Source organism: Rhincodon typus, chromosome 31 (assembly GCF_021869965.1).
Source record: "Rhincodon typus isolate 14 chromosome 31, sRhiTyp1.1, whole genome shotgun sequence".
Taxonomy (NCBI): domain Eukaryota; kingdom Metazoa; phylum Chordata; class Chondrichthyes; order Orectolobiformes; family Rhincodontidae; genus Rhincodon; species Rhincodon typus.
In genome coordinates, this window is record NC_063362.1 from 17,662,475 (window position 1) to 17,680,943 (window position 18,469).

General features: G+C 40.2%; 1 protein-coding gene across 3 annotated transcripts in view; it reads right to left on the reverse strand.

The window, feature by feature from the left end:
- Window positions 1–18,469, reverse strand: part of LOC109919809 (matrix remodeling-associated protein 8) — a 65,078-nt gene that overhangs the window by 20,770 nt on the left and 25,839 nt on the right. For all 3 annotated transcript variants that reach the window (XM_020519853.2, XM_020519860.2, XM_020519840.2), the window contains exons 4-5: window positions 15,200–15,301; window positions 8,719–9,150 (exon numbers count right to left, since the gene is read on the reverse strand). In XM_020519853.2, the coding sequence (XP_020375442.2) occupies window positions 8,719–9,150; window positions 15,200–15,301 (534 nt within the window). The remainder of the gene's footprint in view (window positions 1–8,718; window positions 9,151–15,199; window positions 15,302–18,469) is intronic.

Here is an 18,469-nt window from a genome sequence, read left to right on the forward strand (position 1 = left end):
AGTGTCCACACCTTGGCAAGTCCAACTACTTCTGGTTTGGAACAGTTAAATTGCTTAGCAAAATCCAAATCAGAGCCAATTAAAATTAACATCTGGTTAAATGGTCAAGCGGTTCTAACAGACGTCAATACTGATGCGGCCGTTTCAGTGATCACAGATCGCTCTGGACTCCAACCCTTAAGTTTGCATAAGACTTTGGCTGGACTGAGAATCTATACCGGGGTAGCTTTACAGATTAATTGTACAACTTTGGTTCCAGTCTCTTATGAGAAGCAGCTGGTTCAGTTACCACTGACTGCAGTAAAAAGCTCAAGCCCAAGCTTGATGGGACAAAATTGGTTGAGAAAGATTCACATAGATTGGCTCAAAATTTTTCAATTAGAAAATGGTTGCTTGAGTGAGGTCCTAATTAAATCAACGGATGTTTGTCAGGAAGGTCTAAGGACTATCAAAGAACCCAAGGCTACCTTGCATACTGGCCAGGAAGCAATTCTGCAAGGTTTGCCCAGCGCCATTTGCCTTACGGGCCAAAGTAGAGGCAGAAATCAGAAGGCTGGAAAATAAACAAACCACTAAACCAGTCCAGTTTTCGGAATGGGCAGCACCGGTCGTACCGATTGTGAAGCCGAAGGGTCAGTTCATCTTTGTGGGGATTTTAAACAGTAAACCACTTCTCACAGCTGGATAAATACCCAATCCCTCGCATAGAGGAGGAATTATACACAAAGCTGGCGCAGCGGGGGGAACTGTCTTTCACGAAGCTGGACATAAGCCATATGTATTTGCAACTGTGATTAGATGAGGATTCCCGGAAGTATGCTACAATTCATACCCATATGGGTTAGAGAACTTGGACATAGTCCTTAGATATTTCTCCCAGGCTGGCGAACACCTTCGAAAGGAAAAATGTGTTCCAGGCACCCCAAGTGACCTACTTGAGCTAGAGTCGATAAGTCTAGGTTACACTCGTTGGAAATAAAGCGAGGGCGGCCAACGATGCCCTGGCTCCCATGTCAGTTACGGAGCTTAGGTCCTTCCTCCGACTGATGAATCATTAAAGAAAGTTCATACATAACCTGGCTTCTATCCTGGCACCATTGCATCAATTCTTAAAAAGGGGTCAGCCTTGGAAATGGTGGCACAGCCAAGCCATAGCCTTGACGACAGTGAAGAAACAGCAATCATTCTCTAAGGTGTTGGCAAGCTGTTATTCCAAATGAAATCTGGTATTGACATGCGATGCCTCCCAGTATGGCTCATTTGTGTTAACTCATAGGTAGCCCAATGGAACCCAATGGAGAGAAACGCCCAATAGTGTATGCATCCAGGACTTTGGCTAATAAAGAGCGTGAAAACACCGGGATAGAGAAGGAAGCTTTGACGGTCACATTTGGAGTCAGGTGGTTCCACTAATAGCTTCAAGGATGTAACTTTGTAATAATAATAAAAATGGACGACAAACGCCTGCTAGGTCTACTTAAAGACAGCAAGGCACTGTCACCCACAGCTTCAGGCCAGATTCAGCAGTGAGCTTTGATACTAAGTGCATATAATTACAAGTTGGAACACCGTCCGGGAGGCTAATTAGCAAATGCGGATGCATTGAGCCACCTCCCGCTGGCGCATACACCACTGGTGGTACCACCACTGGAAGAGTCCATTATGGTTTTAAATTTTCTGAACACACTTTCAGTCACAGCTGACAATATCAGACTTTGGACAAAACTGAAACAGCTGGTAGTGATGAGGGAAACCAGAGGGTCATCACAAACAGAAATGAATCCTTTTTGGACCCGCTGACACTAGATCACAATAGAGGGCAGTGTATTATTATGGGGAGTAAGATGATTGTCCCAAACAAAGGTCATGACCAGATACTGGCTGTACTTCACCACAGTCATCCAAAGGGTTCCAAAATGAAGATGTTGGTGAGGAGTTATATCTGGTGCCTAGGATTGAATGCAGACATAGCTGCCTTGGTGGGGCAGTGCCAAGAGAGCCAACAAAGACAAAAATTACTGCCAGCAGCTCCCCCTCATTTGTAGGAATGGCCGGGTAAACCCTGGACTCAGTTACACATCAACTATGCAGATCCTTTCATGGGCTCAATGTTCTTAGTCATTGTGGATGTCCACTCAAAATGGGTGGACGTGCATAGAGTTCATTCGTCAAACACGGGGACGACAATAGAAAAACTGCACAAATCTTTTGCAATACATGGACTCCTGGAATTGTTGGTCACAGATAATGGGTCATCATTCACCAGCAGGGAATTTGAGTATTTCCTAAAGTTGAATGGTATTTCTCATATAAGGACAGCTCCATCCATCATCCAATGGTCTGAAAGAGAAGTCCAAGCTTTGAAGGCAGGCTTAAAGAAACAGCCTACAGCTTAACTAGATACCAAACTGTCCTGGTTCCTATTTGACTGTAGGACCACCCCTCTTGGAACTAGAGGGATAGATCCAGCAGAGTTGCTAATGGGGAGAAGACTCCACATCAGGTTAAATCTGATCTTCCCAGATCGGGGGAGGGGGGTGAAACAGCATCAGAGACGCAAGACTCCACTAAGCGAAAGAGATAGTTTACTTTAGGGGATGAAGTTTGGAGTAGGAACTACGGAATGGCCCTGCATGGGTCAACGCGAGGTCAGGTGCACTGACGTATAAAGTTCAGGCAGGTGTGATGGTCTTGAACAAGCATGTGGACCAGATGAAATGTTAACTCGCAAATGGTACAGGTCTAGAACGTGCCCAGCTCCTTGACAGCTTTTCTGACTGTTCTGGAACCCGTGGGTTCTCCCTCTGGAATTCTCTAGCCTGAAGAGTTGTGGAAGCTAGATCGCTACAGGCATTTAAATAAGAGGTAGACAGAACTTTGTATGATTGGGAGTTGAGGGCTATGAAGAGGAATAAAAGAGGAATGATCTTACATAATGGTGAGGAGGCGTGAGGTGACAAGTGTCCTACTCCTATTTCTTAGTTTTTATGTAAATCCTGCGACTCAAATCTCTTTCTTCTCCTCACTCTGTACCTTCTAGTTTTAAACCTGTTTATAGTAGATAACTCAATTTCTTGGCAGGACTGAATGGGTCTCAAATGTTGGTCTAAGAAGAGGCATAAAATTTCAAGAAACCATGTGTCTTGCAGCCCAAGCATATCTCCAAGCAGAGGAGTGATCAGCAACTTCACCTGCAACAGGACCAGACCTGGGATACTTCACCAAACTCAAGACAATGCATCTTTTAAATCAGACAAAAAGCCAAAATACAAACCTCTGTTAATCATTTTGAACACTGGTCCATCCGAACTTGAACTAACTGTAACTACCATGCTAGAAATGGATACAAAAACAGGAATAGGTTGTTTATTTCCTTTCATTTTTTCCACCATTCAACTAGGTTATAACTGATCTGTACTTCAACTTTGTTGCAAGTCAGTTATTCTGTCTTACAACAATGACATCAAGTGAAAGCAACATCTTCAAATTTTCAATGTGGCTACGTACACAACTAATTTTCTACTCATACACCAACTGAACATTTCGGAATCAACAGAGTATGCAACAGGCCTGTAGCCAAACTATCAGCTATCAAATTTCCAAACGTATTAGATTTCTAAACTGGTTTCCATAACACCCTAGCTGTCTGGAATGTTCAGCTGTATGCACTCCCAGACTTCAGCACTGCCTTATCAATGCTAATTACTGTCTTTCACTCGAGTTCAAGCAGAGTTCCTGAGTAAGTTGTGACTGTTTAATATCAAATTCTTGCCTTCTTTTCTTGGGCCTCTGGAACAAGAACCCAATCCTTCATTCGTGGGTTAAAACCAAGATCAACATGGTTGAAGACAGGCTGGTGATTCAGTTAGTTGCTGTATAGGGTTCTGGTCACTAATATTTTGACATTTTCTAGATTTAAAATAAACATTGAGCTTTGTATCACATCACATCCGCCTTTTAGAAATTAATATGCTCAAATCATTTTATTCTTTGTTGAAACAAATTGTCCTGATAGTTATTTTTTCAGAGAGCTGAAGAACACTAAGCTGCTGGAATATAGCCAGTTCCACATGGTTTCCATATGTATCGAATCAATGAACAGGATGCAGTTCATGTCTCAGAAACTTCTGGAAATTCTTAGAAGCAAACTTTCATAAAACAGTTGGGGATGTAAAACACCTTTTAAAGAAATAACGTCATAAGATGTGGGTATTAGAAGAGTATAATGAGGATTGGAGGGAAGAAAAAAAGCTCAAAAGGCTAAGGCAAAAAGATAATAAGTTTTAAGTTGCTTGATGCTGGCACAGTGCTGACTCCTGCCAAGACTGTACCATTCAATGTCAGGTGGGATAAATTTATCTACGTTTTCAAACAGAAGCAGTGTCTTTCACATATGACAGCTTCAATGCTAATGTTTTAAATTTCTTGCATTGAATTAAAATCCTAATCATTCTCCCTCATATAAAACTTGTTTTAAGGATTTTTTAAAGATGGAAACTTGTCCTGGGATCCTCAGAATAGTATCGTCAAACATATGGGAAGATGTCCAACACTAGCAACATTAAACCGTTGCTTACTTTGGATTTAACTGCTACTTCCCTACTTTTTTTTTTAATGGTTGTGTTCTGAAAGAAACCGAAATAACTGATTTCCTTCACCTGGAGACTTCAGACATGTGTTGAGGCATGTGGAGTTTACTATTAATTAAGTTGCAATACACTCATTCCTAGACTTTTACTGCTCTACCTAATATCTTTGAAGTGTTGGGGGTCTGACAATTAAACTCTTTTGATTTCTAGTGTCTCTCTTCCCTGTATTTTTCTTTCCTGCCTCAGTTTTGCTACACAGGAAAATATGTCACATGTGACACAATCTTTGCCGCTTTCGAGACCCCTTATCCTTCTGCAACTGTCACTGAACACAAAACTCTAACACTAATATCAGAAGATTCTCTAGGAGTACAGTTTGACCTTGTTTCACCCTTCCTGTGGATGCAAAATGGGGCAAAAGGATTCAATTTTGTGCAGCTCCGTGAAGAATGCTTGAAATGCATCCAACACCATATTGGCAGCTGTAAGCAGGTACTGGGCTGCCTCTATCTGCAAATGAAAAGCCTGTATGAGGATTCAGTTCTGAAATTGGCTAGAAAGTCGGCTTTTACAGCTCTCAAAGAGATTGATAATGTACAACCACTGAAACTTTTCTCTTTTCACCTTACTTTAATGTAGAGAAAAGGGAAGCTTTGCTTCCACAACACTATTGCAGGCAACATACATAAGATCTACCTGAGAACCAATGCTTGTCCAAAAGAAACCATGAGCTACCTCACTGGATTTATTCAGAAGAGAACAAATGTTCAATTTTGAACAAGCCTCTGGCTTTCAGCTTCTGTCACAAACCTTGAGTGCGATTTAGATTTTAAAATGGGTCTAAATCCCCACCAAGCTGTCAAACTGTCCTGAATAACATGCTAGTTGGTCTGCAATCTGATTTTTGACATACATACTTCCTAAGTGGTGCTGACAATTATAGCAGATAACACCACACCCCACAGTGAGGCCTGGCTGTGTGAAAACATAAAAACCAAAAGTCTGTGTGTGTGTGAAAACATGTCCTGCTATTTTCATTTAAGACAAAGTTTGATGTTTCCAGCTCTATTTTAAAATATATAATGCAAAGAGTTCTCAATTATTAAATCCTTCAGTGATACGAGACATTGCTTACCACCTACTTGAGTTTTAACAAAGTGTCATTTGTATAATGGTGAATAACTTACACCAGAGTATGTGCCGTTTTTATGAGTCTGACAGCAATGACAATTCTATTGTGCACTTCCAGGCATGAACTCAAGGCCTGCACATCAGTGCAGTTAGTAGTGTTTAAAGTGACCTTAATCATGAAGGAGTGCAAAATAATGAGCTGTTTAAACTCTTGACGTGTAGAAAGTAATTTTTTATGCAGTGAGTGGTTAGGATTTGACATGCACAGCCTGTAAGTGAGACAAAGGGAGGTTCAACCATGACTTTCAAGCAAGAACTGGATCATAATCTTAAGAGAAAAATTCCCTAGGAAAAGACAGGGGAATTAAATCTAGTTTTTATAGAAAGCCTAGATGGACATAACAGGCTAAATGGCCTCCATGCATGTTGTAACCATTCTAGAATTCAAAAGGAGCAGAAATAGAAACAATGGCTATATATGTGAATGAATGTTGTGTGCTGACTTCACACCTGGGACAAATGGACAATCAGATTTCAAGACTAATCATTTCTAATTTGCTATGAGAACTGTATCAAACATCTTGGCTGGAATTTTTACTTATAGTCTTGTTAGTTATCAAAATGGTAGCCATCAGGACTCTTGACCTGTCAAAGAATGATCTCCTGCCCTACCCACCAACTGGTCAGAGGATTGTTTGTTCAGAAACACCACTGGGAACAGATTACACCGAACAGAGAGGACATCATAGGCTCAAGTGCATTCAAAACTGGTCAGTGGGATCTGGAGTCACTGGGGCCAGTCAGACAGACTCAGTGGCAGCAGTATGGCAATGAGACAAATGCAGCAAAGGCCAGTGCTAACAGGGGAGCACTTCTTTTGTCACATTGTGCTCCATTAAAGGCTTCAATCTCAAGCCTGTAGGAAGGCCACCTGCATTCACCTTGCTGTTTCCCAATACCAAAACGTAGCCCACTTGCCATCAGGATGTCAGCAAAGACAGGATGAGGCTCAACTGGCTATTTAATTGGCCCAATTGGCTTAAAGGCATGGTGTTTGTGCTCTACCTTCCCAGCCATGCTAAAATGCCATAGTGGCAAGAAGACGACAAGCACACCATCCCCCACCTTCCCTCTCATTTAATGTGCCCATCTCCCAGCCTGTTGCTAGACAGTTGGTAAAATACAACGTAGCATCTTTATTTTCACAATTTATTTTGAAGATCAAATGTCTCTGACACAGAAAAAATTATACATTTCTTCTTTATACGAAGAGTCTGAGTGGAGCCCTGTACTTTTCTTGAGTCTGAAACAATGAATGGAGTACATCATCCTGCCCACTTAGGTTTATCTCACATCAAAAATTAGATAAAACTTTTCTGAATGCAAACTGTTCTCTGGGGAGGGGATGACCTATTGGAATTATCACTGGACTATTAATCCAGAGACCCAGGTAATGCTATGGGGACCCAGGTTCAAATCGCGCCATGGCAGATGGTGGAGTTTGAATTCAATATGAATCTACTGATCACCATGAAACCATTGTTGCTTGTCGGAAAAATCCATCTGGCCCTTTAGGGACGGAAGGCACCATCCTTACCTGGTCTGGCCTACATATGACTCCAGACCAATGTGGTTGACCCTTAACTACCCTCTGGGCAATTAGGGATAGACAATAAATGCTGGCCTAACTAATGATGCCCTCATCCCATGAATGAATAAAAAAATGAATAAGACAAATGCACAGTTTTAAGAATAAACAACAACAAATGCAAATAATCCCATTCATTAATCACAGCTGGCTCACAACCAAATTTTTTTTTTATGCAGTGAGTGGATTGCACTGTCTGAAACAGTGGTGGAGGTAGATTCAATCGTGACTTTCCAAATGAAGTGAATAAGCACCTGACAGGTGACATTATGGGGAAAAAGTGTAGTGGCTAGCTAAACTGCTCCACAGAGAGTTGTAACAAGCTTAACTGATTGAATGGCCTTCTTGTATGCCATAACTATTCTATCATTCAATCACAGCCGGTTCTGTGAATCTCCCTATTAATCACAGTTAGCTAACAATAAGGCTATAGATAAATCACAATTTTCCATCTTTTGTTTTTATAGTCACTTGTTTGCAAAGAAATAGCTACAGTTGATTGGAGAGAGATAGGCACAAAGACAGTCAGTATGAAGGATATTAAGTAGAGATAGGAAAGCCGAGGAAGAGAAGTAGACACAGGAAGTAAAAAATAGAAAGAATAAAAAGACTTTAGTCAAATTTTCAAACTTTTTGTGGTTGTTTCTAGTGCATTCTGCATTCAGTAGATTAGGTTATAGGTTAGGTTATGCATCTAATATTGTCAACAGAAGACAGCCAATAAGATGTCATTGACTGGTAAATGATATGTTTCCCATCAACAATGCGATCATATCAGACTCTCTCCCAGTGATTGAAGATGGTGTCTTAACATAACAAATAATTGGACACAGGATGCTGCAGACCTCTGCCACTATGCAGTAAGGCAGAGTTCAAGAAGCTTCCTCTGTATTCTGGTTTGTAAAAGGCACTGAACTGTAATTCAAATCCAAGCATATTTTGAGTTTGTTGAACTCACTCATGGCAGCAATAGGGGTGTTAAAATATCAACATCCCAGAGCTAGTGGAAATTTGTCCAAGGTTACTGCTCCTAATCACTATTTGATGACCCCAATAAAAAACAGGCATAATGGATCAGAACAGGATTAGCTCAACAGTGACACCTCCATAACATGCTGACTCTTTCTGAGCAGGCTAACATGCATGAGAGAATGTAGCATTGGTTCCATGACTTCTAGAAATGAAAAACCCAAAGGGAAAGAAGTGTAATTAAAAATCATGAAATTAGATTACTTTCCTGTTTTTTTGGTGCAGAATGTAATACCTAAAGTAGAGATGGGTTCCTATAAATTTAAACATAAATTTAACATGTAAAATTATTAATGAATCAGAATATGAAAAATCTCTTACATGTTTTATGTGTAAAGTTCACTTTGACTGGATCTGTAATGAAGAGGTTGAAGATGCGTCTCTCATGAATTCCACAGTAATGGTGGTGCAAATCACATGAATAGATTCCTTCATCTCCCAAGCTAAGGTTAGAGATTGTCAGTGAAAAGTCACCATCAGCGAATGCGGTCTCTGATATATTCATCCTTTTCCTGATAAACTGAGGACCATAAGATCGCTGTTCCCCCGAAGCGTAGAGGTCAATCAGACGGTCAGCCTGGTCATGCCAGACACCAGGAGGTGATCTGTCCCAATGGACCACCTGTTGCTCTTCTTCACTATGTCTTTCTGTCCAAATGTGGTTGTGATTTTCACAAGGCAGGACCACAGTTGTGCCAAGTAAGGCCACAATCACAGTCTTCTCTCCATCCCACATCTTCCTCACCTTTTTTGCTACAAACAGAAAGCACACTCAATTAGAAATTGTGTAAGTAATAAATAGCAGTCAAGCTGTGGTATTGCACAGTGAATAGTTTCAGTTGCGTGCAGTTAGAGCTCTGGAATGCAAAGTATCAAGATATAGAGACATCATTCAGTCCTAATTTTAAATTGACACAATGAAACCTTAGTTTTATAATTTAAATCTCTACGTTGTCCTTTTTAAATGGAAACTGCCTTGTAAAGTTATCACACTCTAATCATATCTCCTTTCCAATGGGGGAACTGATAATGGCTCTACTAGCAGAAGGGAGCATGAGTGACATGCTTACATAGGCAGTTTATGTCATGAATGTAGAGAGAAAAAAAATCCAGAATGGAAAATTTAACGTAAATTCACGCAGTTTGTGTTTTTATATATTTATAACTAGATTATTATAAGATGATAAAATAGGTCAGGCAAAAAATTAAAACCCTGGAATATTTGCTTCAGGAAGGTTAAAAGTTAACTTGGGTTTGCACATGTGCAATAAATCTGTGGGAATGCCCGACTTTGAATGGTGCATGATATCGGGATAAAACCAGGTTCAGTAAGTCTCTATTCATCTTTGCTTGTAAGAGGAAAGATTGAGGCAAATAACAAGCATTTAACAAGCAGTTAATCTATTTATGATCTACTAAACTATTGGGGAATGCTCATAATGCTGTTATTCAATGGATATCAAATTTCTTTTAGAAATTATAGCTAGTTCTGTAATTTAAAAAGGGCAACAAAGCACGACCAGGTAGGAGAATTACTGCCTGTGAAACCCATCTCTGAATCAAAGAAAGATACTTTTTTAATGCATACTATTAATGTAAGGTTGAGCCAAAATTCACTCAATCCTTATGTGAATGTAAATCTCACAGTTTTCGTAGCATACACAAAATAGAGGTACCACAGGCATGGTATTCGTACTTGGTCAAATACAATAAGTGTAGTGAGCAAACCAAATGCTTGCGCAACACCTCTGTGGACCTCACCAAGGCATTTAATATTGTGAGCAGAGATGGACTTTGCAGTTAATTTTACTTGACACCTTAGGTAACGGAATAATCAAGTTTGCACCTCGTATTCTGGAGGTTGGAGGGAGATGTCAAAAGCGAGTAGAGGCATTTTATTCCCAATAGTGTAACCTTAGCATTCAGGAAACTTTGAAAAGTGAATCAACACAAAGTTGATATTAAGAGAGTCACGTTCTCTCAGTACACCTTCCCTTTCGACCACTCCAATAGTGTCATCCCCTTCTATATGGGTTTCCTCACTCATCCATGGTTTCCTCACTCATCCATACAGCCATCTTTCAAGGCAGAATTTCCATCTACAGAAGTGTCCATAGAGACAATTCCCTCCTAGTGAATGGTGCTATTTCAACTGATTCTTTCAAAATCATTCCAGATGGAGGAATTGTTTCACTTTTCTTCAATCTTATTTTTGCCTTATTGATAATGTTTACAATCCACATTTCTCTATGATCAGAGGTGTTCAAAGGTGACTTCCTCCCATCCTTTATCTTTCCTTCTGAACTCAACTATTGGGATGGGGGATATGTCAGCCAGTAGTGGCAAATGTCACTGATTTGCCTCCTTTGATAGTGTTCAATATCTTGCCTGACAAAAAACACTTACCTTAAATCATGCCCCCATCGCATCATTGCTTGGACCCATTCATATATAGGGCTGTTCAACAGTTTGCTTTCATTGACAGCATTTAAGAAAATGTGGGGAAGTATTAAAATATTACAGATTGATAACTTAAAACAAGTATTATGACTGACAGGATGAGTGTGCTGAAAATAAAACCACACAACTCCATGAGCCGTACCAAAAGTGTAAATGTTAATGATCAGAAAAAATTAATTTGTTTCTCTTTATTATTGCTTCCCAGAACAAAAGAGACTTTCTCACTATAATTTTGAGAATTTCTCAAAATAACTTGTATATTAGAAAACCACTAATGCTTCTAACACATGGCCAAAGTGGTCATCAATTACTGCACAGGTCTAAACAGTATCCCTTTAAACATACAGATGAGACGAAATAACACAGCTCTGCAGAGCAATTATGAGGAAAAATTTAGTGGAAAAACCCCCTTGACCAAGAATCCAGGCTAATGCTGTCATAGGTTTTCAGTTTCTTGCCAATGAAATCGTGTTGTCAGCCACAGAACAATGGAAGATCCTTGTTTGGGTAGCAGGTTAGTGAGACACAGGTCTTACAACTTAAATCAACAGTTCGGCTTTCAAGATTTACAAGGACATTACAGATACTGATTTTTGGAGATCTCAGAATCTCAGGAAATGGCTCACTGAGATATTTCTTCAACTGGATTTCTTTAAAGTTTATATCGTTTCTCAGAGACAGCCATCAGCGCTAACCCAGCTCCCCCCTCCAAATGTTTGTCCACCTATTATAAGCAGTAAATAATCTTTTGCCCTTCTTTTAACAGATTTTCTTTCAAAGCCACTTGGCTTTTTGTAAACAGTAGACAATCCCCAGTTCTTTTGGCCTTTCAACTTTTGCACCCAAAAAGTCCTTTGCAGCCCAGGAATGATCCAATTCTCAAAATCCACAAATATGTTTTCCTAACATGTATCACAGAATAAGATAATGTGATTAAGTTTGCTAATTGCCTAAAAGATAAGGATTAATGTAGGTTGCAGTGTTAAGATTAGAATGGCCGTATCATGGAAACGCACTGAGACGAGATCATTTTGAGAGAACTGGAGCACAATAGCTGCTAGCAGTTTTGTACCACAACTTGGTGTGTGATGTTCTTCAGATGTGAACAGAGCTGGTTTAAGTTCAGTTGAGAGAAAAGGTGCTAGGAATACATAATATCCTGTAACTAAGGGTATAAATATAAAGGTGCGGGGGGGTGGTGGTCAACCACCTTTTGCTCTTCCATGACGAGACTTAAAATGTTTGGAGCTGCTCTAGTCCCTAATGGGCAGACTACTTTTGAGTATACAGATGTGATAACTTGCTGGTACTAATCTCCTAATGTTCAATAAATCTTTAAATTAATCTATCCCTACTGTCCAATCCTGTTATTATTCAAGATAACACTGAAAATCTAAACCCACAAAAGCATTCCATTTCTATCCTCAGGACTGGCTGTAGTCCTTTCCAGAAAATAGGAGAGGCTAAAAGACAAAATCACTTAAAGCCCATAGCAAGTGGAACGCCCAAAGAAAGCACTGAAGGAGCATTCACTGTTTCAGCAAAAGTAATAATAGAAACAGTTCTGGTGCAACATATTTGTGGGAAGTTTTTTTCTGTTCACTGTGTTTACAGTAACCTCCCTGGAATGTGCTATGCACTGTTTATTGAACAAGTAACCAAAAGATGTTGTTTATTGGCAAAATGTTTATCAGCATTATATTCCACAGTGACAGGTAACAATGGCGTCATTCTAAAGTTTTTGCAGTATTCTAATTGATTCATATCATGTCATCAATAAACTAGGGTCTCTTAGTCAGTATTTCACCCCACAAAAATCTAACACTCACATGGTGTGATCAATCAAATGCCCAGTTCCATACTTTGCGACTCAGTCTGGGACATTTAGATTTGGGGACCTTTGCAAAGAATGAAAGCAGTGGCATAAAACAATGCTTGTTGGCATCAGACCTCTGCAACTTGTGGATACAGCTAACTCACTTCAAATCCATTAATGTTTACAATCTGTACAACACAAAGCTTAAATCAATATATTTCCCCTCATACCTTACCCTGGATAGATTTGGATGTTTAGCTGGGTTTCAGAAATAATGGAGAGCAGGTGATAGGCAGGGGAAATAAAAAAATGAATAGAATAGTTAGGCCCTAACCACCATTTTTCTATTCTTTATCCCTGTCATTTCATTTTTTTTTGGTGATATAAAGTTAATAATCTCATGCTTTAATTGGAAACATCATGTGGCTGAAACTTATTATTGATACTGTCAAGAACCAGAGAAATTGGGGACGGCATGGTGGCTCAGTGGTTAGCACTGGACCCAGCGCCAGGGACCCAGGTTCGATTCCACCCTTGGACGATTGCTTGCACATTCTCCCTGTGTCTGCATGGGTTTCCTCCGAGTGCTCTGATTTCTGGACAGGGATGTGAAAATTAGGGGGATGGTTCTGGGTGGGATGCTCTGAGGGTCGGTGTGGACTTGTTGGACCGAAGGGCCTATTTCCACACTGTCGGGATTCTATGAAAATATGATAACTTGATTGTTCAGGACAATTAATTCAGGAGCTGGAGAATATGTTGCAGTGTCCCACCTTTTAAACTGAGACCTGACCCATCTAAAAACTCCTAAAATGAGATGCAATGGGCATCAACTTTCAAATGAGAATGTGTTCCAGAGTCCAAGATCATACAAATAATCCAGCCAAAATGAAAGTTAGAAAGGATTGTTCATCCTCTGGAAGTAATACATCTTAGAAGTGACAATGATTTTCACAAATCTCTTGTGTACTTCGGTGCAAGAGAGCTTATGTCCTTTATAAACTAAACCGGGACAGCTGAGAGAGATGTGTCTACAAACGAGTCAAAGGATTACACTGAAATTATAACAGGAAAAAAGGAAATTCAGCTCAACTAGCCTGTGCTGGTGTTTATGCACCAAGCAAGCAGTATCATAATTCCATACGCAAGACTTGGTTCCATACTGCTTAATTCATGTTTCCTCCAACTATCTATCAATACCTATTCTTAAATGTTGACATGGGGAGAACATTTCGGATGACAAAGTTTCCTGCCCACCACTAGAACAGCCTTTGCTAAACACAGTAGTCCCACAGCCATTTACCACTCCATAGAATGTCAACTTAGCTGGAGATGGAACCTCAGCTGTTCTGAGGTGAGGTTTTTGTCCAAGTAGGCTGCTGCCCTTTTTGACTGGCTGGCAACTCTTTAGGCCCAGCAGGGTCAGTTGAAGCAATGGCCAGGATATGCTTTACCAGCAGTGACCAGATTTCAAGTCCCAGAATCCAAGACCAGATAATGTGTGGGAATATCATGGCAGGAAGAGTCTTGATGGAGAGTGGTTGGTGTCGAAAGCACTCATGAGAACAAATCTTGTTGGAGGAGGCGGGGGAATGGGAGTTCAGGATGGGAGCCAATGTGCAAAGGGGCCCTTCATGAAGGACATCCACCTTCCCTGTTTCCTGCCTGAAGCCCAAACAGAGTGAGACCGAACATTTCTCATCAGCTTACAAACTGACGTTGGACGGGCTGTGTCACCTTCATGGCCAGACTTCAATTGATAAAAGGTTGGCGAGCCACCCTGGGTCTCGCACATACCGCATAAAATTGTCAACAGGGGAGAGGTCGGGGGAAAGGCCACCCAGATATTTTACATGACCTGCACCTCTGCAAACTTGCCACTGGTGAACTGCAAAATTCTACTCATGTTTTCTCCTTCAAATCATCATCTCTAGTAGCACTTTCCACAATCTCAGACACCCCATATATAAGGTTTCTTCGACTTTCTGTTCTGAATTGCTTATGTTTATATCTCTTATTCTAGAATATTCCATCAGAGAAAGCAGTCTCCTTTGGCAGTACCTTCCAAAGACATGATCTCTTCCATCTAGAAGGACAAGGGCAGCAAATGCATGAGAACACCACCACCTGCATAATCCCTACCAAGTCACACAACATCCTCCCCTGGAACAAGATCGTTGCCATTCCTTGTTTGTTGCAGTAACAAAATCCAGAAATTCTCTCCCTAAAAACAGTGTATCTCTACACCCCAAAGACTGCAGTGGTCCAAGAAGGCAGCTTGCCACTGCCTTCTCCAGGACAATTAGGGATGGGCAATCAATGCTAGCCTAGCTAGTGATGCTCACTTAACATGGATGAATTTAAAAAATTCTGCTTCAAGCCATTCTGCCCTTCATAGTTTTAGTATCTTCATCTTCTTTGCTTGAACAGAAGCAGTCTCATGTCACCTCACCAAAAATAGACTAAATGTTTCCTTCAGTCTGTGCCCATCTACCCCACCCGATGCCAGTCCCACTTTTCTCTTACCTGATCTGGTGATATTGAGTTGTATTTTGATTGTTTCATAAAGGTGACAATAATGGTGGTGAAGATTACATGAGTAAATCCCTCGATCATTTGTCCTAACATCTGTAAAAGATGGAAAGTAACAGGTAATTGAAATTAGTGGACGCTGTGGATTATTAAAATAAAGCTTAAAGACTTGAAAGCATCACACATAAAATACTAGCTACTTCTATTATCACTTTCACAGCAAAAAACTAACGATCAGCTTGTCTCAACCATGAGAAGACTCACTCCTCAATAAAATCTCCAAACCAAACCAGTTACTTTATACACTGATCATGACATAATATGAATATCACAGCACTCACGAGCTTTGATCAGGAGTGTAAAAGCTTTTGCCTGCCTGATTGAAAAGAATGCACCATCGCCAAGTATAAAGTTTAAATCTCTGTTTCCTTTAATTTCCACAAAGGGAGAAGTGGCTCAGGTTTGATGGACAAATAGACTAAAAGGTATGGTGTTCACTAAAGTGGGAAACAACTAAATAAAAATTTCAGAATGTTTAACAAAAATATTTTTCATAAAAAAGCAAAAACTCAGTGAAAAATAATCATCTGTGGCTTACTGGGGAAGTTAAGGATAATGTTAGTTTAAAACAGGATTATAATATTGCAAATAATAGAAATAAGAATCACAGAATCCCTGCAGTGCAGAAAGAGGCCATTCAGCCAATCAAGTCTGCACCAAACCTCCGTACAGCACCCTACCCAGACCCACCACCCACCCTCAAACTATCCTGTAACCTTGCAAACATTTGCTAATCCACCTAGCCTGCACATACCTGGACACTATGGGGCAATTTTAGCCCAGCCAATCCACCTAAACTGCACATCTTTGGACTCATGAAAAGAAAGAAGAACTTGTATTTCTGTACTGCTTTTACTTCAAGGTATTCCAAAGCACTTTATGGTCAACTAAACTAAATCAATTTTGAACAGTACACCATTGTAATGTAGAAAGCATAGCAGCCAACTTGCATATAACAAGTTCCTTCAATCAGCGTCATAATGGTCAAATAATTTGTTTCTATGATGCTGGTTGTGGGATAAGTATTGGTCAGCCCACCAGGGATAACAGTCCTGGTTCTCAAAATAGTGCCATGACATCTTTTACAACCACCTAACAGGGCAGATGGGGCCTTGATTAAATGGTATGTGACAGCATTCCATCAGCACTGCATCAGAATACCAGCCTAGATACAGCCTGAGGACCGGGAGGTTTTTAAAAATCAGCAAAAGGTAACCAAAAAGTTAATGAAAAGGAAAAAAAAAACCTTGGGAGATTAAACTAGCCAAGAATATAAGAACAGATTCGAAGGGCTTTTACAAGAATGTAGCTAAAGTTAACACTGTTCTCTTGAGAGATAGATATATTAGAAATCATCATGGGAAATAAAGGAATGGCAAAGATATTAAGCCAATATTTTGTGTTTGTCTCCACTGCAGACAAATCATATGCCAGAAGTAGAATTTAAGAGTCTAATCAAAGGGGAATTTGAATTAATACCAGCAGAGGAAAAGCACTGGAGCAACTCTGGAGATTAAAAGTCGACAAATCTCCAGGACCTGATGGCCTATATCTACCAAGTTTCTTAAAAAGGTAGTTGCAGAGATCTTGGATGCTCAGGTTACAGTCTTCCAAAATTCCTTCAATTCTATAATTGTCCCAGCAAATTGGAGTTGCCAAGTGGAACACTGCTATTCAAGAGAGTAGGGAGGAAGAAAACAGGGAACTATAGATTAGTTAGCCTGACACCAGTCACTGGGAATATTTTGGAATAATTTAAGAAAATGCCAACATGCATTTAGAAAAAGCATCAGACAGTCAGACAGAGTCAACAATGTTTTGCAAAATAGGAAGTTTGACAGTAGGAATTTTTTGAGCACCTCGTCTGTCCGGTAGATGAGGGATAGCCAGCAGATGCAGTAAACTTGGATTTCCAAAAGATTCCATAGGTGCCAAAGCAGGTTAATATGCAAGGTAAAGGCTTATGCATTCAGGTTTATATATTAGCACAAAGTGTGGATAGGCTGATGGAAAAAATGTGAGAGGACAGTCTCCAAATAGAATGTTGATCATTTAGAACTGAGGTGAGAAATTTCTTTGTGTAGAAGGTTGTGAATCTTGGGAATTTACTGCCTCAGAGTGTTACGGATGCTCCACTGTAGAGCGTACTAACAGCTGAGATAGACAGATATCTGATCTCAGGGATTCAAGGGAAAGCAGAGCAGGCAGAAAAATAAGGTTGAAGCAGATAATTAGCCACTATCATATTGAACAACAGACATAACTGGTTCCAGAGGGACCGTATATTTACTCGTGTCCTTACTTCAAATGTTTTATTTCAAGTTACTGATTTTAACATTTTGACTTAAAATTCATGCACTAAGCAATCTGCAAAGCTCAGAAAATCCCTCTCTAAACCTACAGATCAAACTCACCAGATGAAAAAAAAAGACATTCCACAAATTACTTAGACCTTCAGGCTGAAGTTCTCGTGCATGTGCCTTTAGATAGCAGTTTGGATACAACTTTGAAAATACAAGGACGTGGTGGTACAAGGAATTGGAATACTACCCATTTGGGCTTGATGTCAAACAATGCCAGGACAACTTTAAAAAGTACTATCCTGAAGGCATAAGTCTGGGGTGTGAATGAATAATCTCCACTTGTCTGGCTAAGTACAGCTCCAACAACACTCAAGAAGCTTGACTGGTACCCCATTCACCCCTCATGCACAATGGAAGCAGTGTATACTACCGGCAAAGTGAATTGCAGCAACTCACACAGGTTCTTACAACAACAAATCTTCCAAATCGGTGTCTTCAATCACCTAGAAGTTGAAGGCAGATTCAGGGGAACACAACAAACTGTAAGTTCCCCTCAAAGCTATTCGGTAATTAATAAACTAAATCTTTCTGGTCATTCAAGAGAGCCTAGTTAGCTGATTCTTCGTAAAAGACAAGTTCATTTGGCTTTGGGAGAAAAGGTATACACAAGGAAAGGGATCGTTATTTAAATTAATCTTGTTGCAACCAACCAAGGAGGCAGGTGACTAACCTAAGGGAGCTTTAACCATTTGGAGTATCCTGGCTAGAAGCATAACAAATTGGGAAACCTTGCCTGAGTCCTGGTCATAAGAGTACCAAGGATCAACATGTAGATGAAGAAGAGGAGAGGACATAGAGATAGTAGGAACTGCAGATGCTGGAGAATCCGAGACAACAAGGT